The sequence below is a fragment of the Rhea americana genome, unplaced genomic scaffold (genome assembly GCF_003343005.1).
Source record: "Rhea americana isolate MKP2758 unplaced genomic scaffold, rheAme1 scaffold_172, whole genome shotgun sequence".
Lineage (NCBI taxonomy): Eukaryota > Metazoa > Chordata > Aves > Rheiformes > Rheidae > Rhea > Rhea americana.
In genome coordinates this window covers 1361859-1385296 of record NW_028185839.1, presented here as the reverse complement: position 1 = coordinate 1385296, position 23438 = coordinate 1361859, and the positions used below count along the sequence as shown (strand labels likewise).

The following is a 23438-nucleotide window of genomic DNA, read 5'->3' as shown; positions in this document are numbered from 1 at the left end:
CCCAAGAGTTTTGATTCTCACATACCCCTTTTTTTCCCCCCTTTTTCTGTTAAGGTCATCCTCTCCGAACAACACTAACCCGTTTGGATCAACCTTTTGCTTTGGACTGCAACGAATGATCTTTGAGGTTAGGAGAAAAGTTTCAAATTTTCTGAGCAAGAGAAGATGATGAGGAGCTAGCTGTTACTATTTTTTTTATTCACTTCTTTCCTATTTCAACAAWAACCAGCACTCAAGAATGGCTGTGTTTTCAGGGATTATTGACAGAAATGGGCAGCTTTCCAGTCTCTTCTCTAGAGTTGTACATTTGCATGTTAAAGCTGGCATTTCCAGTTTGTCTTCTGGGACTTGCACTAGAAAGAGATGCATGCATGCAGCTCTGAGTACTTGTGGGGCATGCTGATGTTAAAAATGTGTCRTGGAAATCTAGAGATCGTTATAGGAACTAGCCAAGACCTTTCTGTTGGTTGCTTTCTTTGGTTATTGGGATTTCTTCTTTTGGGCAGATCAGTTGCATTTTTGCCATTTTCACTCTTTTGAGCTCCCTTTTGGTGTATGATTCTTTTAATTTCCCTTTTCCCCTGCYGTCCTTTTGCAGGTGATGCAGAATAATCACATAGCTTCTGTTACTCTGTATGGCCCAACGAGGCCCAGCAGCCAGTTGAGAACATCGGACCTTCCCCAGTGAGCATCCCCTGCAAAGTCAGCTAATCTAAATGCTACAAAATTAGTACAGCGTGCCTTGATTTGCTGCCACTTATAATATGGAAAACACATTATGATTTTTTGAATAAGCCTTTCCACCCAGGAGCAGTGTGGAGAGGAAATTCTCTCAACCCTTCATCATGGGGCATGGAACTGTTGGTGGAGAAAAGCAGCTTAGGTGCCTGTGCCGTCGTTTATTCCTCTCAGTTGCCCTCATCCTGTGCAGCACAGACCCGAAGAGACTGTCTGCCCTTCTGGGATGGCAGAAGGGGAAGTGGAAGAGGGGCATGTAATAACTGCAAGAGTTAGAAGCACAAACTTTCTGAGCCTTGGAGCATCTGGAAGCAGGTATTGATTTTAGTCTGTTTGTGTTACTGTATTGATGTGGTGGTCACATTTTAAGAAAAACGTGTGTGTGTATATATAAATATAAACACATCGGTATTTCTGTGGCTTAGGACATTGTACCAAGTGTGACAAGGATGTATATATGTCCATGATTTCAGGCACCACATCTCTGTGTAACTTTAAACCAAGCAAGTAGCATGTGCATAATACTTGGTTGTAACATTTGCACTACATACACTTTAATTACTTGATAAACGTTTATCTTCACTGAGGAGCATCTGTGTACTGGGTGTGAGTGGGGTGTGGTGGTTATTTAATGTACGCTGCGCATAAAGCTTATTTATACAGTGGATCAAATTAATCCACCTTCCTGCACTAATACTTACTTGATGTGCTGAAACAATTTTTTTTCTGCCATGACTGGTTTACTAATTCTTTTCGTATGCAGCTTCCAAAAAAAAAAAACATTCTGGAAGAGGATATTTCTATGACTGAATTATATTTTAGTGAAGAGATTTGCTACAATTTTTCTTAGTACAGAAAAATTGGAACAAGAAATAGTGTTGCCTCATTTGCATCTGTTCCAAAACCCTTTATTCCTACCCCGTTTCTTTAGAGAAAGAAAAGCTGTATATAACAGTGTATCAGAAAGAAATTCCCAAGCTCCTCTCTCTCTGAGAAAATCTTTTCTGTGACTTTTTATGTATGATTTTAATTTAATGCCAAAGGTTTAGCCAAAGACATCCTTATTGTAGTTTCACCATTTCTGTACATATATGCTAACTGCACACCCCACCCCAGCAAACAGGATATAGGCTTCTTTCTAGTTGGGAGATGCTGCTTGTGACGTTTTATCCCAGGAGGATACTTTGGGTTTGTAGTTCTCTTACCAGTCTTACTTGGGGGAAATAGGTGGTATGTCTTTGAAATATTGAACCCTTTTTAAAAAATGGACAAGAGAAATGTATAATTTTATCCCATTTTTAATACTTTGGTGTAGCAACTTGTGATACATAGATGACAATTTTGTGAGTTTTACTATGTGTGTACAGATTTTGTAAATATGACATTTTTGTAATTTTAACTCCATGTACAGTGTAATCCTGTATAGTTTATCAATGAATGAGAGATAGGAAATAGAATGTTAACTGCAGTTTTGGATCCTGGACCAGTAGCAGGGATAAATGTGGTGTGTGTGAGACATTCTTAGTCTTCCTGTATACTGTGATATTCTAAACTGTTTTGCTAAAACAAACAAACAAACAAAGCCCCATTGAGAATCTAATGAATAAGGAAAAAGTTATTGTTTACCTTTATCCCTAGGTGTCACTCCTGTTGAATCCCTGCTCAATCTGTGCTGTCTCCTGTGATCATTGCTTGCTAAGAAAATTCTATGCCTCAATCTTCCTTTTGTTTCCTCTCTAATTTTAATTTCATTTTACATAGCCCTTCTGTAAATTAAATGGAACAATAATGAGCATGTACACTGAAAGAAAAATAAAATGAGACTCTCAGTTACTGTTTTTGTGTTAAATACAGTTGCTGGGTGCTTTGTAATAAAATCATGGATGTTCTTGCCCCTTTTTTTTTTTTTTTTTTTTTTCCTTACCAGTTAGTCCTTTTGGTTTTACCGTCTTTCAGACATTATATTAAAAGCACTTTAACAGTGTTCCTTGTCTACAACCAATACAGCATGTCCTCCAAAGAAGCAGTAGAAAGAATAACTTAACCTGCAATCTGTTCCACAGTAGACACAATGAAGCATGCTGTAAATATAATGAAGCATGCTGTAAATATTTGCCCTGAAATGGGGAAAGAGTCTTACAAATATGATAAGTAACGCAGTTGTTTTTTTGTATTTTAAAATGTGATGGTTACACCAGTGTCAGCCTTTGGCTATTCCATTAAAATTGATCCAGCTTCCAAGAGTTTGAGCATTGCACAAAGCAATGAGAGAGATGTCTGTACTAAGTGTAGCAAATGTAGTTTCTCATATTGYTTGCTTGTGCCTTAAGGTATTTTAACAGAAATGCTTTCCCTAAAGTAGCTTTCAGTGCTTACTTAGAGGTTAGTTTTCGGTACAGGAAATGGGACTCCTGTTTCTGTTCCCGTTTYTCTTGCGTTGGCTGTGCAAGCCTGGGCGAGACACTGAGCTCTCCATGCTTCAGCTCAGCCCTCACGTTCGGAATTTATTGACCTGGCATCGTATTAGGCTCAAACTGCTCATGGAGAGATTTGTGACCTCTGAATTTAGGTGATGTGCTTGTTACTAACCTGCGATAGCAATACTGCTGATTATTCTAATGTTGATCAAGTCTTTTCTAATAAAAACTCTGGATTAGCTGCAGGGGAAGATAAAGTTTTGACAGGATGATTCAAGTAATGGCTATACACACGCCTGCCAGTATGCTGTTCTCGGGCGTATTTGATCGTGTTCCTCAAAAGGATGAGGCCAGGACCGCCGCTATAGCATGAGCCTGCAGGCTAAGGACAGAACACCAGCTGCTAACCCAAGGTATTTAACAACTTCAGTGGCTCTCATCTTCACTTACAAAACGCCGGTGAGTCAAAACTAACAAAATACTGTAGTTAATTAAACGTGCTGTCTTAACAATCCAAATAGTTCTTTAGATTAGTCTGAGGCATGGGAGAAATCTTGCTTTGTTTAAAAATATTACTGCTCAGTATCTAAGAAAAAAGCAGTATGTTGTATTACCACGAATAAGATAACTCAAATGATGGGGTCCTTCCCAAATGCAGCCTTTCTATTTGCCAATGAATTTCTTCTTATAAAATGATAGAGGGTTTTGTCCGTTAGAAGYGCATCATGACACATCTGTCCTTTCTTTAAAATATAAGAAGATCCTTTGCTGCTCTATACAGCTGGACTGAAGAAGTCTTTGAAGACACCTTCAGCATACTCTGAGCTGTRTTAGCAAGGAGTGAAATCACTTTCCCTGTTTTTGGGGGGACGGTCTGAGACCTCTTTTCTGCTTTGAGCTCATCGGCAGCTTGAGGGATCTTCCCTAGGCCAGGCCTGAGACGTGTTAAATGTGACCTGCAGCTGAAACCAGTCCCTTGATCCTCTGACAGGCAGCAGTTACAGGCAGCTTTGCATCTTGGCCACTGCTGGTGGGCTGAAGGCAAAGCATTTAACTTAGGGGGGATGCAGGACTTGAAGAGCAAGAGGAGGCTAAGCGCGGTGCGGCTCTTCTGCGCTTCCCGTCCCGTCCTTYGTAACTGCAGCTGCCTGTGGTCGCTTCTCTGAGAGGTTTTGATGCGTTTGCTGCTATTTGGATGAAGCTGAGACAAGCCGTTGTGTGCAGATACGTAAGGGGGGCTGATGTGGAGTCTTTCGAGGAGCTGCTGGCATGGAAAGCGTGGAACTGGGGGCAGTTTTGTATCGCCAGACTAGAGAGAGGAAAGCGCGGGGARGAAAGGAGCCCTGGGAGAGACCGAGAAGATGGCTTTTTGGCAGGAAGCCGGGGCCGGGACGGGGCTGTTCTGTCCGGCCGAAGGCTTGCCGTTTCTCACGGAGGCGTGCTGAGCGGCGTGCCAGCTCCGGCTCTGCCCGCGCCCCGGGCAGGGCGCGTTGCCTTTGCCTCCCCGAGCAACGGAGAGGTCTGCTCTGAGTCAGAACTCACCTTGGCCTAGGCCCTCCTGTGTGTTTCTAAAATACAGATATTGCAGCGCTGCAACCTGTACGCCGGTCCAGCGTTTTGGTTTCACGTGATAAAACTGTCTCCTTTGATACAACGTTAGGTACGACTGCACTTTTAATAAAGTACCTTGTGTCTACAGTCTTTTTGGTGTGTGCCTTTTCACTTTGTATACAGGTTGYGAATGTGTATATGCATGTCTGACTGCCTGTTTTGAATATAGCAATATTTTCCATGGTGTTTTGTTTGCTTACATTAAAAAAAAAAAGATCTTCATGCCCTTCCTGTTGGTATTACAAGCAGTGCTGCATAGATCAATGCTGCTGTACAGTACTAGAAACTTCTACTAGAAATATCTGTGTCCAAAAGTGTTCTTCCTGTCAAGGAAACCCAGTTTTCTATTGCCAGGAACCATTTTACTTCTAATTCTAAACAGATTTTTTTTTTTTGCTGAAATAGAATAGTTGAGCAGTGTGTTAAAACTGATTCATACACTCGTGCCTGTTCCTCTTCCAGAAGTCCCGTCAAAATTGCTTAAAACAAAATCTTTTGAACAGCTCAGCATTACAGCAAGGTGGTGATTGCTTGTTAATCAGGGTCTGGCTCAAGGTTAGGTTCCAACTGATGTTTTCCAAGGGGAGACTTAGGGTCTTGGTGCCCACTTCAGACTGGCTGGTCCTACAGGATATCAGAGCAACTTTGCAGCTCTGAACTTTTGTTACGGTTTTGTGTTTGGCTGGTGCTTCCAAATACATGAGAATAAACTTGCGTGTGTGAGACTACGTGACTGGTGCTCTGAAAGAAATAYCAGGTCCATGCTGTAGCTGTTTTGATTACTTTAGAATATTTGGACAAGTACCAGGATGTCTAATATGGCAGAATTTCATGTGGGCCAATTGCATTTTACACTTCTTTGAAGTCAGAATATTTTGTGATAAGTGTTTTGATGCAAAAAGCATTCTTCTRTTTTAGCTCTGCAGACACAATTGTTTTATGTGACCTTTTTCTCATAAACACCTTTTTTGTGTTGTTTTACCTCCTTCATCCTGTTGCACAACGCAAAGGCGTCCTCTTCCCTAGGTGCCACTAGCAAGCCCTGATAGCCAAGGAGATGCAAAAGATCACCATGTGCGTTTGTGAAATGAGTAAAATAGAAATTAATTCTGTCTGGGTCTTTTTGTGTTAGCTATGCCCCGGGATGCTTCAGAGAAAAGGTAAAACTGAAGCAAAATAAGGGAAATGGAAAGCGAAGCTTGCTGAAGCGCTTCCGAGTGTCAGGATAGGAGCGGGAGCTGGTGAGTTGGGACAGCTCTGTTCGAGTCCGGCGTGTAACGGATTTACCTGGTGATGTCTGCATCTGCGAAGGTTATTTGTTTCCGCAGGGAGCGGCGTGTTACTTGGAGGATTCGGGTTGAATTCGAGTGCCGCGTCCCCTGCTGTACCCGGGTGACTTTAGCTGTAAGTAGTAAAGCCATTCCCTAGCTGGTTTGCTGCCAGACCTGACATCCAAGGCTTGTGCTCCTTCTGCGGGGATGCTTGTTTTYCAGGCAGGCGAACTCGCTCCTTTTCGTGGTCTGCAGATGCTGACTGCCTCAAACAGCGGGAMAGGTAAGCTGGAGTTTACCGAGTAGATCGGTTACTGCTTTGAAGGTGGTGGTGTAACATTAACTTTTGTGCTGGACCARACTTTAAATGCTTTAACCTAACTCTTTCTCCTCCGTGCCCTAATGCATTTCCCTTTAAATGTTACTGGTTTATTCATTGGATAGTACTGCATATTATAATTTTGGATGCTTGGTGTTTGAAGTATCTTAACGTTTTGAACCTATACCTCAGATTACAATCGGTGCATGAATTTCATTCCATTATTAATATCCTTCAGAGCAGCATTTATTTTAAATACCCATCACAAAAAGCCCTGCGTGATTATGCAATGTGCAGTTCAGTCGGCTAAGTGAGGAAAACAGAGCCTGAATTGCTTTATTCGGTTTTCACCTTGGCTGCTCTTCCTTGGAAAAACTGAATTGATACAGGATTTTGCAGCATTACAAACCAGGGAGTATCTGCTCTGATAAAAATTTCAGTTTTAAATGACTGCAGAATTTAACCAAGTGGATTTAAAGTGCAGCTTCAAAGGTGTCTACGCTGGAAGCTTGCAACCTTAGTGCCCAAATTGTGCTAAGCACRCACCTCCCCTGTATCCTGGCTGACTCCATCTCACGCATCCGGTGCTAATCCTGTTTTCCTGCGTTTACCCTGTTTCTTGCTCYGTAGCTCTGCCTCATCTAGAAGTATTGAGGCTGCAAAGGCTCTGCCCCCCCTCTGCTCTGCACCTCTGCTCCTATTGCCTCTGTGAGCATTTGTCTTAATATCACAGTTTTATTCCCATCCAGCTCAATCAGGTGTCCTGGGCACAAGACAGCCGCTGAGCACCTGGAACGTTTTGCGGTTTTTGCCTAGACTCCGGACTGGGCTCCTCGAAGGAGGGGGCTGGGCCGGGAAGGAAGGCGCAGAAGATGCGCGTGCTGGGTTTGCGTGGATCGGAGGGGTGGTAGCGGGCTGTTCAGGACTGCTGGGGGAGCTGTTGGCTGTGCTTGAAGGAGTCATCTCATCCTTTGGTTTTGTTTAGTTTCCCCTCTTGTTCCTCCTTATTACCGTTTGYATAAACTCTACTGTTTTGCTATGCCCAGGAATGAAAATAGCTTAGCAGTTTGTATGCTGTAAGCCTAGGAAGTCATGAAAAGCAAGTCGAATTTTAAAATATTACTGGTTTTGCTGAGCTACAATAGGGGGTTAGTAGCATAGTTAGGGAAACGTAGTGGGCRGATTTTCAGCAGTGGGCTGCTGGGAGCCTGCAGCTCCAGCTCCAAACATACGGCTCAGGGGCTCAGCAGGTCTTCAGATCAGACCGGAGGGGCATGGGGGCAGATCTCCCCCCACAGTCTGACGGGCTTTCAGCACACTCTGGAGAATAGTCTCTGTTCGAATATTTGGACTAGTGTGAATTCTCTGAGCTGTCCTATTTGGTATCGTTTGCTTTAGTAATTGGGGTTTGCTGCCGAGAACCTGCTGTAGAAAGATGAATAACTAAACTGCAGGCAGGAAGCACAGGGTTTTAAAGCTCAATTGCTTCAGCGCTGTCTTTGGCGTGCGCACTCTCGCTCTTTTTTTTTTTTTTTTAAAACATCTGTAAGTCGGTGGTGAACCTGACCTAATGATGAATCTTAACATTCAGTTCCACTTTGTAAATTTGGAGGTGCCAAACGTGAGGTTTAAGTTGACTGGGCTCATTACAATGGCCAAATTCTGCTCCTTACGTATAGTATGAAAAGAATTTGTGTGCACAGGTCTCTGAGATCCAGTCAAACCTACTGAACTGTATTAGCTTCAGATGTCTGTCTGTCTTGAGGAGTCTGCTTGCTTGCCCTGCTGCCGTTAGAACCCACGTAGCACGCCTTGAACGTGTTCTTTCCTCACCAAGGGTTGTAGCCATAAACAAAAGAATGGAGAAGGGAGAAATGCACCCCCAACCGGTGCACTGAATGAGTTAACAGAAGTCCCTTAGAGTTTCTCCGTAGAATGGCTGCGCTTGGTTTTCTGGGATGCATCTTGAGCCCTTTCAAAACTTCTCAAGTTCGTGAGGCTTGTGTTTACCCTTCAAATTTTGTTTTGCTTGGAGAGGTAACGTGGAATAGTCAATGTTTGCTTTTCACACACTTAAAATGGGCCACGTAGCAAAGGYTGACAAATAAAAGAATGTATTAGATTTAGTATTCACTGGCAAAAATTGAACTATTCCGTAGACTAAGGCAACGGAGGGAATTGTTTGCTCTAGTTCTGTTTCTGCTGGCCGTCGGAGTGTGAGCCGGCACAACTGGATGTTGAAYGGCAGCTTTGCTCTTGGACAAAACGCACTCATTGATGCTATATTGTAGGTGGATTGCGGATCTGAAGACACTACAGGGGGAGGAGCCAGACTTGGTATAACTGCAGGCTCAAAGGGAAGATCTACTTARTAAAGACAGCTGAACTTGGTACTGCATTGTAGGAAAACATAAGGTAAGCCTTGTTTGTTTTCCTGTYGTTACCATTAAATTAAGTCCATCCTAAGAAAGGAGTCGCCAGGCTATCCAGAACAGTGCACTACCTGTCCTTTTCATGTTGCTGTCCTCATGCAAAAGGCGTGTGTGTTCATCTTAGCAAGCCATGCACGCAGATGTACTCAACAGACTCGTATGTTTATGTGCTAACTTTTAATTACAGTATAAATAAGTTCCCAACTTGTAAACTAATCACAGATAATACATTGCTGTGCAAGCTCATAAATACATGCCTGTCGCGCATCTTCAGGCAAGAGAGTGACTGTGTTTTTTCCATCAGCAAGGCTCGTTTCCACACCCCACAGAGCTATTTGTAAAGCTCCCATGAGCATTTTGTATTGCAAGCTACCGTCCTGAAAACATCCCCTATGGTCCTTTAATTTCTACCTCTGAAAATACATTATCATAAGGCTTGAACTCTCAAAATGAAGATAATGCATTGCTGTATACCTCTARTTATTCACACCCATAGATACTGCTAACTTRTTTTCCTCCATGCTGTGCATAGTTAATGAGAGCTGAGCCCAAACTACAGCTGAGCAGGAGGAACGTTAGAGTGAGATCTAAGTGCTTAAGTGTTGACCATAGTTTAGAAAACTGAGAAAAAAAAAACAACCAAACAAAAAAACAAACCCRGTGTCCTTATCTTATGCTTAAAATGCCTACTGAGTTACAGGCAGTAACTGAAATGCGGGAAGGCATCTACCAAGAGAAAGATTGCTGTGCGTTTTTGCTTTTTTGCAAWGCCTTTAGAAAGGCTTTTATATTTGGAAGCCCTTTTGTGCGAAGGATATCCTAACCCTTCACATTGCATACTTAGCAATCTCAAAAGCCTTAGCTGCTCTTTGTAGCTGACCATACACAGTGCAAGAGTGCTCAAGTCTGCAGTAACTAGCCCAGTCCATCAACAAGTTTCCTTTTGGTTTGGAGAAGCTCCCCAAAWGTGACATAAGCAGCGATTCTGTACGGTTTTGCCCTCACTAGAAAGGACCAAAATAGAGCTCTCCAGATGCAAACCTCCCTAAGATCTGGATTAGATGGTGAGAGGGGGGTCAATTGCTGTTGGATGATGACTTTGAGTTTTCAGAGAGTGCCGGTCAGCGTACATAGCGTAGAGAGCCTGAGCTCCCCAAAACACYGCAGGTAGGTCCTCTGGAGTCCTGACAATATGTCAGCAGAACACGTATTTGAACTGAAGTGCTGCTATGAATAATGAATAAACAAGATATAAAGAGGGATGAGCTGAAACTMTTTCTTATCCTTTTCCTAAAGGACCTTTAGACTTCTGCTCCTTCACAGCTACCTACTTACCTGTCCTCTGCTCAACCAGCCACTCCAGCCCTTGCCTACAGTTTGTTTTCTTGTAGTCCATCTTAACTGCAACCCTCTTTCAATAGCTCTGTTAGTTGTTCTTTCCTTTTCTTTTCTTTTGAGGCATCTCTTTTGAGAACCAACCAGGCAGTGGCAATTCGATTTGAGCATTCACAGGGGAGACCTGATTTCTTTTATGCTAGTTACTGTGGTGTTTGGTAATTTCTCAATGAATCTGAGTTATTCTAATCAAGGTAACAAGTTGACAACCAACCTTGTGCTCCTTGGCATGATCTCTTACCCTGTCTTTCTCTTGTCACATTCCTAACAATACTGAAAAATTTCTAAGGATTTGCATTTTATAATGCWTTTGTATATATTGGCCCTCTAAGCACTACTGCAAGTATAATAAATAATAATAAATTAAAGCTATTGTTAAAATTATTTTGACTCATTAACAGAGAATCACCTACTGTATGGTATGTGTGTGCAAATGTGGAATTTTGGCAGACTTCAACAATAGTTTGTRCTGTTCTCTTAATGTAGTAAGAAAGATACACTAAAATACTTCTAAAGTCTGTTTGATTGCAACAGTTCTAGGTTCCCTTGCACAGCTGGTTTGCCATGTGTTTCTGCTCTGGTCTGCCTGCATGATCAGAAGAGTGATGCCCGTGTTGCTGTTTGAACTTTGTTTTTCCACTGGAAAGGCTTCTTCACCTGCTTCTTCTGAGTACAGGAAAGCCGAGGGCTGTGGAGCAGATTCCACATTAGCCAGATCTCAGCAACTTTTAGACTGTGAACTACCATGAGATCTTTGTAAAAACAGGGGTCAAATGTCTGCAGATGTGGGGCAGCAGAAGGTTTAACAATGCCAAAGGTCTTGAATCCTTCATGCAAAATGGGTTTGAGATTGATTCTCTGTAAGCACATGCCCAAAAARACATCATCAATGGGGAAGAGTTCCACCTCTTTGCAAGCTCTGGAGAGCTTCCTCATGGTGCGGCTGGACAGTAAAAAACCTCCTCCTCCTGCATAGGCTGGATAGATGCTTAGCCCATACATGGTCTCTGGGATATAGTATTTACTCTTTCGGACACGAATGGGGCGGGCRTTGTAGATGATATCCCCAACAAAGAGGTCCTCAGTGGGGTCATGTCTCTCAAGGAAGTCAACAATGTTCTCTACGTTGACGAAAACATCAGCGTCACCTTTAAAAATRAATTTCACACTGGAGCAGAATTCAGCAGCCCAGTTCAGGAAATGGATCTCCTTCAGSGTCAAATTGAAGAAAGTATCCATGAAGTCCCAGAGTAAAATGTCCCTGTATGCCTGACTCTCCTGATGGATAAGGGTCTCCCATGTCGCTAACGCTGTCCTGTTCTTTGGTGTTCCCAGGAGGAAAACTCGTTGAATTTGCTCCCGGTTCACCAAACCCTCCCTACCCCAAGTCTTTCGGACAATCTCACGTCTGTCAAAGTCTTCAACCACYGATTTGATAGCAATGAGCAGAAAGGGACCTCCAGGTATTTTCCTGCATTTCTTGGGCTGGTTAATAAGAAGGTTGAAGTTCCTGTTGTCTTTGTTTAGGAGATAATGCTTGAAGTTGAAGGTAGAATCAATCAATGGTGGAGAAGTTGTAGTTTGGACCCTGTCATTTGCCACCTCTGCTCGTTTAACCATAGGAATTATTTGGGGTCTGGGAACTGTTGCCTTTGCTGGCGTAGGTCTYCCAGGTGCTTTGGGATCAGAGAAGATTCTCTGTGTTACTGAAGGTTTCTTATGTGTCAGCTCCTTGTTTCCTGCTGGGGCTAGGTGCTCTCGCTGGGAATAGAGTAAAGAGCCAAGTGCTACCACCAGGAAAAGGGTGCAGATCGCATCCCCTTTGAGACGCACTTTCATTGTCTCCACRGTGTGTCCGGGGCTTAAAATGCGTGTTTGAGCTGCCTGGTGCCAATGTCCATCTGTAAATAAATGTGTTGCAAGTCAGCAAAGAGGATTCAGCAACTGTGAAGCATGCAGGTAAGACTAATTAAAGTCTCATTAAAAAAAAAAAAGCCAGCAAACTATAGGGATATCACCATTTTACTCATGCCAACACAGAGATACACTAAGGGACTTGCCAGAAGACACGTGGGTGGCAAATCTGATCCCAGTGCTCTGGCTCTATGGCTTTGTTGGCTGTTAATTCACTACGGAGTCATCCAACGTCCTGAAAAAAGCTCCTTAAATACCACGTGAAATCAGCCCTTCCTCCCGCGCCCCCCTCTGCTGAGCACATTCGGCTCTTTCAGAAATTCCGATACCCTGAGAAAAGGGAGGAGGACAGTGCCAGTCTCGAAAAAGAAAAACAAACAACAACAAAAAAAAAAGAAACAAMCCCCCAGGCCCTTAGGATTTATGAAACTCGTTAACTGTTTCTTACTGCTTTTACCCTTTTTGAATCAAAACATAAAGTTGGAAGGAATGTGTCCTCGTTGTTAGGTTTGGTAACCACGGGTGTTTTGCCTCTGCCAAGTCACCGCTGATCAGTGAGCGAGAAGGGAGCGGGAGAAATCCCCGTACGCAGAAGCAGTCGCGCAGTCCGGAGAGGAGTGTTAAGAGTGTCTTGTTCACAGGCGAGATGCAGCCACCTTGTGAAACAAGATTTGGCTCCTCACTTACACTTTTTCCAGAGATCTTCTGGTTCATCCAGTCAATTCAACTGCAAGGAAAAAAAAAAAGTTCTAAGAAGGTAGAAAGCAGCATCTAAAAACAGTCCAGGGAGTCAGGGAATGGCTCGGTTGTGTGCCTGTAGCTGCAGCAAAGGCAGATCCTTTAACCCGCTGAACGGGGAGCCGCGCTGTTTCCCACAGTGGCTAGGTGGACCGGAGATGGTGACAGCCCCTCCGGCTCCCAGGGAAGTGCACATCTATCGATTTAAGCCCCACCTGAACYGAGGCAGGTTGCGATATGAACCTCTACAGTTCTTACCTGAGAATATTATTTTAAAGGATCAGTTTCACCCAAACAAATTTTCCACGAGTGCCTATGTATGCTCTTATTTAAGCACTGGCAGCTTTTAACAGTCACATTGTGATTTACGGATCTATCTTGCCTATACTGTATTAGTAGACGCTTGGATTTTAAGGTATTTCGGTTGTCTGGTTTGTCTTTTTGTTGGAGTTAGTTGAGCAGACCTTGTCCCGTAACTCCTTGAGCCAAGGACGCCTGGTTGAACTGCAGCCTCTCTTCACTTCAGGCACGCTCTTTACCTGATGGAGCACTGATGGAGCACTGAAAACGATGGAGAAGCCAGCACTTGTGGCTTCCTAGGTAAATTAATCCTCTAATTAACTGTTCTGAGCTTACAGAGCATACGGATGAATTTTGGCCTCAACCAGTGGTGTTACCGAATCGATTATCTTGGAGGCACTGAACTATTTTATGAGAACACTGTTCGTTGTGAGTCTAATTTGGGTATCACCTCAAGCAAGGCCCTCTTTAATTTGGCATCCGTTCTTCATAAATCTTTTTGCACTGGCGTTGGTTGTATTACCTACTAGTTTGTTAACCATAATTTTCATGTCAGCCTTAGCATTATCTTTTTGAAGCTCAAAATTAGACTGACAAGTCTGTCATTAGTAAGGATTAAAGTAGCGTCCTAGATGCATTACTGGGACCTGGTCATTTAAAAATATTTTGCATTTTCACTACTACTGAACATGTCTTTAAGTTATTCTTGAAACAGAGTATCCCACCATCACATGGTATCTTTAATGTTTCGTCTAAAATATTTACTGACCYGGTCCACTTTGTCTCCAGTATTATTGAAAACTGTATTGTGGCAAATGGCTCACTGGTAAGATTCGTTGTTCCAAGTAGATTTAAAATTACTTCCTGCATTTCCTTCTGATAACCCCGTACTTCTCCTCATGCCCACTTTTTCTTGCCATTTTTTAACCTCTAACAGATTTCTTGCTGTCAGGAATACAAATACTTGCTGTGTTTTCCCTGTTTGTTGGATTTTTTTTTTTTTTTTTTTTTTTTTTTTTTTTTTTTTTTTTTTTTTTTTTTTTTTTTTTTTTTTTTTTTTGCTTCTCTTCAAGGCCAGGCAGTGTTTAAAACTAGTATAGCTTTGATATTACTTATGAGACTGTGGAGTTTTCTTTTTTCCCTGGTCTTTTGTAGATGGTTGTGAAAATGCAAATATTAGGCAGAAGCTGTTTCCTGTTTGTGTGCTTTCTCCCATGTGACTTGGCTCATAGAGATTTTCGGCATTCTGAAACAGTCCTTTCCAACGTGTTTGGAATATTAGTTTGCGTTTTACATCTGTYATGGGCAAATTACACTTGGCAAGTCGTGATTACTGTGCTCTGAGGCAACCTGCTATGTTCAGTTTAGTGATAAATTACCCTTTATCAGTCAAGATGAGGTTTATGGCAGGCTTTCCCTCATGTTACCTTCAAAAATTATTCAGAAGCTCCAGGGATAYAAAAAGAATAGTCCTGGCAACTCAGTACACCCAGAGCATGTGGCTGAACTTGAACCATTAATTCCTGCCCTGAGTCTTACTTATGAGAGTGAGATCTTTTGCACAGTGCTTTTCAAGTGGGTACCCAATAAAGAGGACTTGTCCCAAAAAGCTCACAGGAACCATAACTGAGGCGATTTTGTTCCTCTACCAAAGCAGCTAAGCTAAGCAGTTCTGTTCCCAGTGTTTCTCGAGGGAGCTGCAGATGCTCAGCCCCTTGCAGGGCTGATCCAGACAGCGCTGGATTTGTGCATGTCCAGTTGAGCTGAGGCCCTCAAGTGCTTTTTATAAAGTCTCATCTCTTTCTCCATTTAATAGCGTTTTTTCTTCTTTTCTGTTCAAAAGTCTGATCTTATTTCAGCTGCCAGACACCAGATGGTAATTAAGGAGTTGGATAAAAGTTTTGGCTCTTTACTATGTTTAATTTTGTTGGCTAGGATTTGGAAGAAAAAGTGTGTGTCATGAAACTCATCATTTCCGTGACTTACAGATTTATCCAGCCAGCATCTTGGAGTCTGGCAAGAAGCACCCTCAGAAAAGCCAAGAAAAACCCTTAATTGTTACACGCCCGGGCTGATGGCCCAGATTTTCTTCTGTGTCTTCATTTATTGAAAGCAAAGAGCCTGAAATCATGATTTCTGTCCTGAAATAAAGCCATTCAGTGGTGAATATAGACCTCTAGTCTTCAGAAGAAATTGTGAGCCCTTGAAGTGACTCCTTGATTGAATTCTATGGATCTTCCAGGCCGTATTGGATACTTCTACCTTTGGAAGAAAACACCCTTGATTGTTGCACCGGTATCAGCATCATTCATGGTTGTCAGTGTGGAAAAAGCTCTCTGTCCTGTTCCTGAATCGAGAGAGAGAGAGAGAGAGAGAGACTGATGATTCTGGCAGATATGCCAGTATTTCCTAGAGCAAGGAGGGTTATTCATCCCCCTCAACACCAGGGAAAAAAAAAATTCCAGGGCTATCAAAGTGGGCAGAAAATATTTGATGCCAAACGAGAGATTGGAGCCCAGCAGAGTGTTTCTCAGCAGAGCTTCTCAGTGCATGGCTACATCCGAASCACAGCTGTCCGGCAGCTCGCTGGGCTGCTCCGTACGCGGCCGTGATGATGCACAGAATCTCTGTCCAACTTGTGAAATGTAGCTGAGGTTATGAAATTGCTGTATCATCAGTGCCTTGGTGGATGTGGAGTTAGCTGCCAGGGCAGTCTCTGGCATTCTCCAAGCTAGGAAAAATTGGGCCGTTGTCRCTCTTCACATTGGCTCCCTGATGATTCCTGTGGCAGGGATCAACATAGCAGTGCCCGAATGGAGAAACCAGACAGACCGAGTCTGAACAGGACAYGGGAACAAGGGAGCCTAGTGCTGATGCCAGAAGGTGTAAAACCAGCGTAACTGAGAGGAGAGAAGAGACGCTTTGTTAGTGGTGGGACTGGCAGAGCGAAGCTGGCTCAGCGGGTGGAAGGAGCTGGAGAGGAAATCTGGATGTCTCCGTGCACTCTTACGCTCCAAAGGCAGCCCGAAGCAGAGCTGAGCAGTCTTTTGTCTAAAGCTATATGGCTTTTTTGCTGTTAAGCCAAGAGTCATTCTGTTGTGGTGCCTTTGCTCTGCGTACACCTGCATCAACCGCCCAGGGAGCCTGCCTGCCCGTCAGGCTCACACCCMGCGCGCCAGAGGGTTGGAGGGCTGAGCAAGCCGTAGGAACAGGCTAGGAGGTCCCGCTTCTGCGGAGTGGCAGCAAGGAGAGAGCCCGTACGTAGGAAACGTGCCGGAGAGGCCAACAGTGCTTCAGCCTACTCAGCCCAAGAGGCGATGAATCACCCGAGCTCCGAGCGGTCGGAGCTGCACGCAGCAGCCTGGTGAGCATCCAGCGGAGGGAATTAGACCTGGATTGTTACACACATGGGCCGAGGGCCCAGTCCTCCTCCTGGTTTTCATTTGTTTGAGAGAAGGACTCTGAAATATGGCCAGAGAGTGCTGAAATAAAAGCAGTTTAATGACAAATATAGAAGTTTGATTAAAAAAAAAAAAAAAAAAAAAGTTGCTAGTCCTTCATTCTCAGCTGAATGATGTGAACGCTCAAGTTGATCCTGAAAATGTCCTCCTTTTGCAGCAACCAAGACATCCCCATTACTTGGCAGGTGCCGCTTCTGCTCACACTTTTCCATGTGGGAAAAAATCTCTGGATCCTATTCCTGAAATCAGTTGAGAGGTCTTGATGATTCTGGCAGATTGCTTTGTTTCGAAGAGTGACTCTTCAACTCTACTCAGCCTCAGGAAAAGCAGCTGCGATATCCAAACAAATGGAAATGTGGTGTACCAAACAAGGGTACTAAGCATAGCAACAAGCTCTGCTGTGTGCTTGTCGCAGCCCAGATGATGGGAGCGCGCGTTCCCACCGAGCGTGGCCGTGGGTYGTTCACGGCTGAGCTTGTTCTCCTGCCGCCTGTGAAGCATTCCAGCTCACTTCCTGGGTCCGTTTCGCCTCCCTGGAGCTGGAGCCGAGACTGGTAGGTCTGGATGGTGCAGTGGAGGGGTTGTGTACGTCCCCTGGGCCACTCTGTGMACAGGGATGTGATGGCTGATAGAGTACATCTTCTGTTTCTCTGTAAAAATGAGCTAAAGATAGTGTTGGGGATCCACCACCAGCATCTGTTCGAAAAGCTTTTTGCAGCCCACGAGGGAACACAAAAAATTTTGGGTGAAGGTGAATAGACAGGGGGGTTTTAAAATATCAGCTGTCCTACCTGCAGTCCTGGGCTGACGGTAGATGACAGAAAGCTGCTCTTGCTGCTCTTCAGAAGAGACTAGGTGAGATTCAGCAAACGTGGAAACTTTCTTTTGGGGAATTTGGATGCTGTTCCGTGCGGTTTCCTGCAACCAAGACTATTTGCTGCTAGCGTGACGTTCTAGTTCCTCTGAAGGCGATGGGTATGGCTCTCCTGTGAGGCCACTTTCCCAGTCTCTGCTTGAACTACAATGAAATCCATCCCACAAGTGTCACGTTAGCAAAACTGTTCAGCAGACAGTTAAATAATAAGGGAGCCAGTGCAGAGGATAAGGAATAGAGAGGCCTGCAGCCAAAGTGTTGGAGAGCAAGGAATTGGAACAGGGAAACAGCAGGGAGGAGGCAGCATCAACAACTGCTGCCCTATGGGAAGCTCCAGGCTGCAGCCTGGATTCCCAGTGTGCATTTATTGATCCTAGAGAGTTCAGTTAAAACAGAAAAACAGAAATAATCTTGAAGGTCTGGTCTAGGTTTTGATGCTGGCTTTTTGTTCTCATCTTTTGGGATTTCGTACATCTTGGTTGACAGAAGATAATCRTGCTGGCTTCTCCTGTGGTGCGTTTGCTCAGGGTGGGACTGACTAGAGCAACAGCTGAGTTTTCAGGCACTGCTTGAGGTTATGGAAATCTGTCTTCATTTGTGTTGGTTGAACCTTTTTCCTGCAATTGTAGTCAGGTTGTAACACCCAACGGTGGAATCCAAAATGTGGTGACCATGGCTGTGTGTGGGGCTGGTGGTTGGGCTCTGGCCTGCAGCAGGGCTGACTGAGCCTGTGTCCTTGTCCCACCTTGTTTATAGCAATTTTTCCATCCTGGTACACTCAGAAGGAATAAATCCCAGGCCTTATGCTATTTCCAAGCCCTTCCTGATCTTGTGCTGCTGTTCCTTTCTACCTCCTCTCCCTGTCCCTGCAAGAACTTGGTAGCACTAATAATGACTTAAGTTTTGCCCAACCTGCGTCACAACTGTGCAGAATAGACATGCCTGGACCAGCTTCATCCCACCGAACCAGGATGGTGATAGCAAGAAGTCTGCAGTAATTTAGGTTTTGGTGACTGGATGTTCCTACCAGCTCTCACTTGGGCCTCCCCTCTGAGCCCCAGAGCTCTTGATCATAGGGAGAATGCTTGACTTCTGGGTCTCCTGAGTCCTGCCTTCTACATGCCATGGAGAAAAGCTCTCCTGATCAAATGAGCACATGCTGGACCAAGAACCCAAAGTATGGGAAGCTTAATGGCATCCCTGCTACGAGGGCAGCCAGATCTCCCTGACTTTGGCAAAGCCTGCCAACCCTGCGACCACTACCAGGAGCTGGCTGGGAGGCCCCTGGGCGACGCTGAGTGCTGAACCAGCTCCCTTTGGGCTAGTCTGCAGGGAGGGAGGCTGCTCAGAAGACTTGTCTTATGCTGGCACACAAGCTGCTGGAGCTCGGGCTGAACTACCCGGCTGATGCAGCTGCTTCTCCAGTTGCACAGGGCTGTGTTTGTCCGCTCTTCCTGCTGGGCCCATGACCGAGGGAAGGAGAGCGCTGCCCTGATGCGTGCGGCTGGAGCGAGCTGACCCAGGGGCCCTAGCAGCCCAAGCCTTGCTGAAGTACAGCAATTAGGAGTCTCTGCTCCTCTGGGCGGATCCGAGCACTGCTGAGTCTTTATCTCCTGACATATCCCAAAACAAGGAACTCGTTGTTGGCKAGGGAAGCCCGCCAGTTCCCTGCGAGGAAAGCCCAGCCAGAAACTCGGCCGCAAAGCCTTGTTCCCCCATAGCAGTAACGGCGCAAGTATTCCCCCTGGATGACAGGGTGGAAGAGAGTTGCCCTCATTCTCTAGGAACAGGAAATACCAGGAAGACTGAATTAAATCAGGCTAGKTGGTAAACACTCCTCTCCGGATCTAGCTGTGAACCGGAGGTTACTGCACAGTGATTTCTGGCCGTGTGTGTGGCTCAGATGAGCTTTCCTCCTGAGGTCCCAGGACAGGGCCTGAGTGCAGAGCGCTCTGAACGCGGGAGATGCTCTGACATACGGCTCTTGATCGTCCCCTGCAAACCAGTGAAGATAACCCAGGTGCAGGCTATATTGCACAGTCGCCTTTTGACAAGCAGTCTGTAAAGCAGCTGCACGCAGATCCAGTGTCAGCGCCTGACAGCATGTCTGGAGTCTCTCCTAAAMTGTTATGGCCAAACTCTCCTGCAATAGTGCTTCAGCTCTCTGAGAAGTTCCCTGGACTTCTTTCCAGAGCAGAGTGCCAGGCAAAAGAGGTGATTTATTTCTCCACGCGTTTGACTTCCACAGATGAGGGCAGACGGATCTCCTGATCTAGGCTGGGATGTAACCCAGCCACCACAGAAGACAGATCTGTAAAGGTCTGGAGGCAAGCTCTGTGGGCAGAAACTGGTTCATAATATACCAGTGCCTCTTCAAAAGAGATGAAGAATTATCTCCCTGCCGATTAAGTGATGCACTACAAAATAAGAAGCAGAATTTTATTGTGTAATGGGCGGCCAGAAACCATTACTAGCAAAGGATCAGTTCAGTCCAAGGAAGAAACCTGATACCTAACGCTCGGTCTTGGTTCCAAGCTGAGCAAACCTATGGGTAAGACAGGATCAGATGTGGGCCCCAATGGGCTTGTGGCCTCCAGCAGAGGCAGAGAGTCACGAGATCCTCTGAAAGCTCTACGTGCTCGGAAGAGCTAGAAGCTTTTTCCATATGAAGTCTTTGCACGTTAAATCCATGTGCATTAAACCCTTGTGTCCTGGCTCAAGCTGTGGCCCTCTCGCCCTGGTGCTCCTATCTTCCTGTGAACTCCCAAGATTTCTGGGCAGGTCCCCAGAGGACTGGAGCCTTCCTCATAACAAAACCGCTGGGAACTGTGCTGGACAGTCTCACAACACTCCCTTGGCCCAGAGTGGCCCTGACTGGCTCTCACGCTGGAGAACCACACGCTCTTGTGCCGGCGTCACCTACTGCCCTGGTGCTTCGGATCCTGCAAGCACAAAGGACCTCTGGGTTCCCTAGAGGAAATCTGCTCCCCAGTGCTCGCATTTTCCATGATTTCTGGGCTGTTCAGCTGTTGGACTAAGCTGAGTCCCCGGCCCGTYGGAGCGCCAAGCCCGGCGGCTCAGGCTGAGCAGTTCCTTGCGATGTGGCTCTTGGCTGCGTTTCAAGGCCGCGATATTTGCASAGCGTGCGGCTCTGGGAGGAGCAGGGCTGCTGGCACGGGGCCCTGCAGAAGGCAGTCTCCGTGATTTAAAACACTGGGTTGCTGGGTCTTCTTCCTCTCGCCCTGTTGGCTCTCCCTCCTCACCAGTGGAAATCCTGAGCAGAAACGTGCGGAGCCGCGGAGCGCTTCCCGGGCCAGGCTTGGCTAAAGCCCGGCTCCGGGCCCCGGCGCTTGCTCCCCGGGGCCTCCCCGCCAGCCTTGGCAGAGGCTGCTCCGCTCCCRCCCTTCCTATTCGTCCCTATCGCCCRCTGCTTCGGCCGGGGAAGGAAACARRGCTCCGATTCACCGGCGYGGCCCCCGCGCGAGGCTGCGTTGTGCGGGCTCCCCCTCTCCTCCGTACCGTCCCCTCCTGCTCGCGAACAGCTCACCCGCCAGCGCAGCGGGTGTGCCGGGGCCGGGGGGGRGACACCGTTGCGCTCTGCTCGAGCGGCGGTGAGTTGCCGTCCTCCTCCCGCCCTCGCGCAGGGAGCCGGAGCGCCGCGCTGGCGCGAGGGCTTTTGCCCGGGCCGAGCGTCGCGGGCGAGTCGGGCCGGCCCAGCTCTCCTCGGAGCGAGACCTGGGGCCCGTTTTGCACCGTACGGCTGCGCGGGCTCCCCAGGGCGCCCGCGGGGAGCCGCGGCGGCTTCGCTCTCCCGCGCCTGCAGCTGGTCCGCGTAGAAAGCACGCGTGAAACGACTTGGCTTTAAAGGTCTGAGCARGTTTTGGGGTATTTAGTGGAGAAAAGGTGCTGGGTGTGGGTGTGCCTGCGACTAAGGGGGCAGAAACCCGCTTTCCTTTCTGTGTTTGAGCGTTACGCAGCAAACGGATTTTAGTCTTGCGTGGTTTCTCGGGATTTGCTTGTTTGTATTGGGTTTTATCCCCCCCCCCCCCCCGTCTAAGTTTAAGCGGCTTTGATGCGAGGACGACTGCTGCCCCTCCGCATCGAGGGGCTTCGGGGCGAGGTCTCGTCTGGAGCTACCCCATGGCAAAGCGGCGTTGAACGATCCGATCCCGCTGTCTGGAGGAGATGCCAGGCTCTAACGCCGGAGACACCCTTGGCACGTTGTCCATAGAAAAATGGAGAAACGAAAACAGTCGCTGGACTGACTGACCAGGAAAAACAGCTTAGGCCGTTCGGGTGCTCGGCAGCTGCAGAGCCTGCGGCCAAGCTGAGACTGTGCTGTAGGATCGGACGAGCTGAGCGGCGCGGAGGAGCTTTCCCGGGAGCTGGGAGCCTGGTCCAAAGCGAAGCGAACGCGGGGCGAGGACGGCCGCCGCCCCCGGTGCGCTCGGGTCGGCCGCGCCGGCGGCSCCGCTCCGGAGCCAGCTCTCGGGGCGTCCCGGCGCGCGGCCGCTAGCGCGGGTACGGCGCTCGCTCCAGGGACCTCTCCCGGCTTCCCCCTCCGATCCGCTTTGGGGCCGGGACCGGCGCGCGGGTTACATCCGTGCTGCTGCAGGGCAGGATGCCCCGTTTCTCGCTGCTCCGGCCGGCCGCACCGGGCCCCAAACGCGCGGTTTCGCCAGCTCCGCAGCCGGCTTGCCCCGCGCCGCGGCCGAGCCTGTCGGTCTCCTCTCGGCTCGCTCGGCCTCGGCTGTGCGACGCCGCTCGCGGGCCGGACGGCCGCCCGCGGTTACCTCCTTTTGGCTTTCATCTGGGCAGGTGAAGCTTTTGTGAAGCATAAAACCCGACAGGCCSAGGCACTGCGGATTTTTAGGCTCGCTGCGTGGCGGGCGGAAGGGGGGGACGGCGCGGGAGCTGCTTTGCAGGTCGGCGTGGGTTGCGAGCCACCAGCGTGGCACGGCTCGGCTGCTTTTAGGCCGCTGCTGACTCCAGCAAAAGGCCGTGTTTTGGGGAGACAGGCCCCTCCCGGTGCAGCTGCTTGCCCGACGAGGGGCCTGCCCCTCTTCTGCAARCCTTTATTTATTTTTTTTTCTCCCCTGAGCCCCATAAGGGGGGAGCGGGGGAACTTGCAGCTTAGCAAAGGTGGTGTAAACGCAAACAGCCGCGCTGGATCCTCGGTCTGCAGCGCTCACTGCAGCTCCTGCGTCCTCTGCTCAGCCCCTTTATTTGCCTCTGTGCCACCAAAACCCAGCAATTAAAATGCATCAACCTGGGTGTCTTGTTATGYGTGGGCATAGATGTAACAGGGAGTTCGCTAAACTGCCCCACTAATTTTGAGCCGATACCCGAGGTTTATCAGGATTTGCCTGGAAATTGTTTAAAAACTGCGATAAGTAACTTCTGATTTTGTGAGAATTAAACTTTTTTTTTCCTTCTCTTTTTGCCATACTGGCGGCTTAAAAATTCCYGCGTTGCTTTGTTTGAAGCAGGCGCTAGCGTAACGCGGAGGGAAGCAGCGCGCCCCGTTACCGAAGAGGAGCCGCTTCCCTAACGCGTTGGCGAGCAGAGGCAGCCGCGGGGCGCCGGAGCCGCTCGCTCTGCTGCGCGGCCCCTCGCCCGCGGGAAGGGAGGCGGGAGCGCGGCGGTGGAAGAGCCCCCGGTCGGCCCCCCGCCCTCCTCGGCCGCGAGGGCCGGGTACTCACGCGGCTCCCGCGGCCCCGTCTGTTCCCGTCCCGCGCGCGGGCCGCCGAGCGGGCGCGTCTGGCTCTCGTTAGCGTCCGGCATTCCTCAGGCTCCTCGGGAGCCTCGCTCAGCGGGGCCGCGCCGCCTCCGCGGGCCCTTCCCGCGAGGAGGGGCGCCCGGGGGGCTCCGCGCCACGCGGCGTCGTCTCCCTCGCCACCGCGTCTTCCTCGCCGTGGGAAGGAGCCGGGTTAATTCCCGGGCGCCGTCACGTGACGCGCCGAGGCTG

At 47.5% G+C, this 23438-nt stretch overlaps 2 protein-coding genes across 7 annotated transcripts in view; one reads left to right on the top strand and one right to left on the bottom strand.

Moving 5' to 3' along the window:
- The window catches only part of PHAF1 (phagophore assembly factor 1), a 35241-nt gene extending 32674 nt beyond the window's left edge, over nucleotides 1-2567 (top strand). For 2 of the 3 annotated variants that reach the window (XM_085301106.1, XM_085301105.1), the window contains 2 exons: nucleotides 55-127; nucleotides 599-2567. In XM_085301106.1, the coding sequence (XP_085157232.1) occupies nucleotides 55-127; nucleotides 599-688 (163 nt within the window). In that variant the 3' untranslated portion in view covers nucleotides 689-2567. The remainder of the gene's footprint in view (nucleotides 1-54; nucleotides 128-598) is intronic. The other variant, XR_014895349.1, reaches the window with a different exon arrangement.
- Nucleotides 2568-8950: 6383 nt separating this feature from the next.
- Nucleotides 8951-23415, bottom strand: B3GNT9 (UDP-GlcNAc:betaGal beta-1,3-N-acetylglucosaminyltransferase 9). 4 transcript variants are annotated; one of them, XM_085301108.1, is made up of 3 exons: nucleotides 23173-23415; nucleotides 12546-12824; nucleotides 8951-12084 (listed from the first exon to the last, which is right to left on the bottom strand). In XM_085301108.1, the coding sequence occupies exon 3, from the start codon at nucleotides 12020-12022 to the stop codon at nucleotides 10778-10780; it is 1245 nt and encodes a 414-aa protein (XP_085157234.1). In that variant the 5' UTR covers nucleotides 12023-12084; nucleotides 12546-12824; nucleotides 23173-23415; the 3' UTR covers nucleotides 8951-10777. The 4 variants fall into 4 exon arrangements, with proteins under 4 accessions (XP_085157234.1, XP_085157233.1, XP_085157237.1 ...); XM_085301107.1 differs by having other exon boundaries at nucleotides 12555-12824; XM_085301111.1 differs by having other exon boundaries at nucleotides 12785-12824.
- Between the last annotated feature and the right edge of the window lie 23 nt (nucleotides 23416-23438).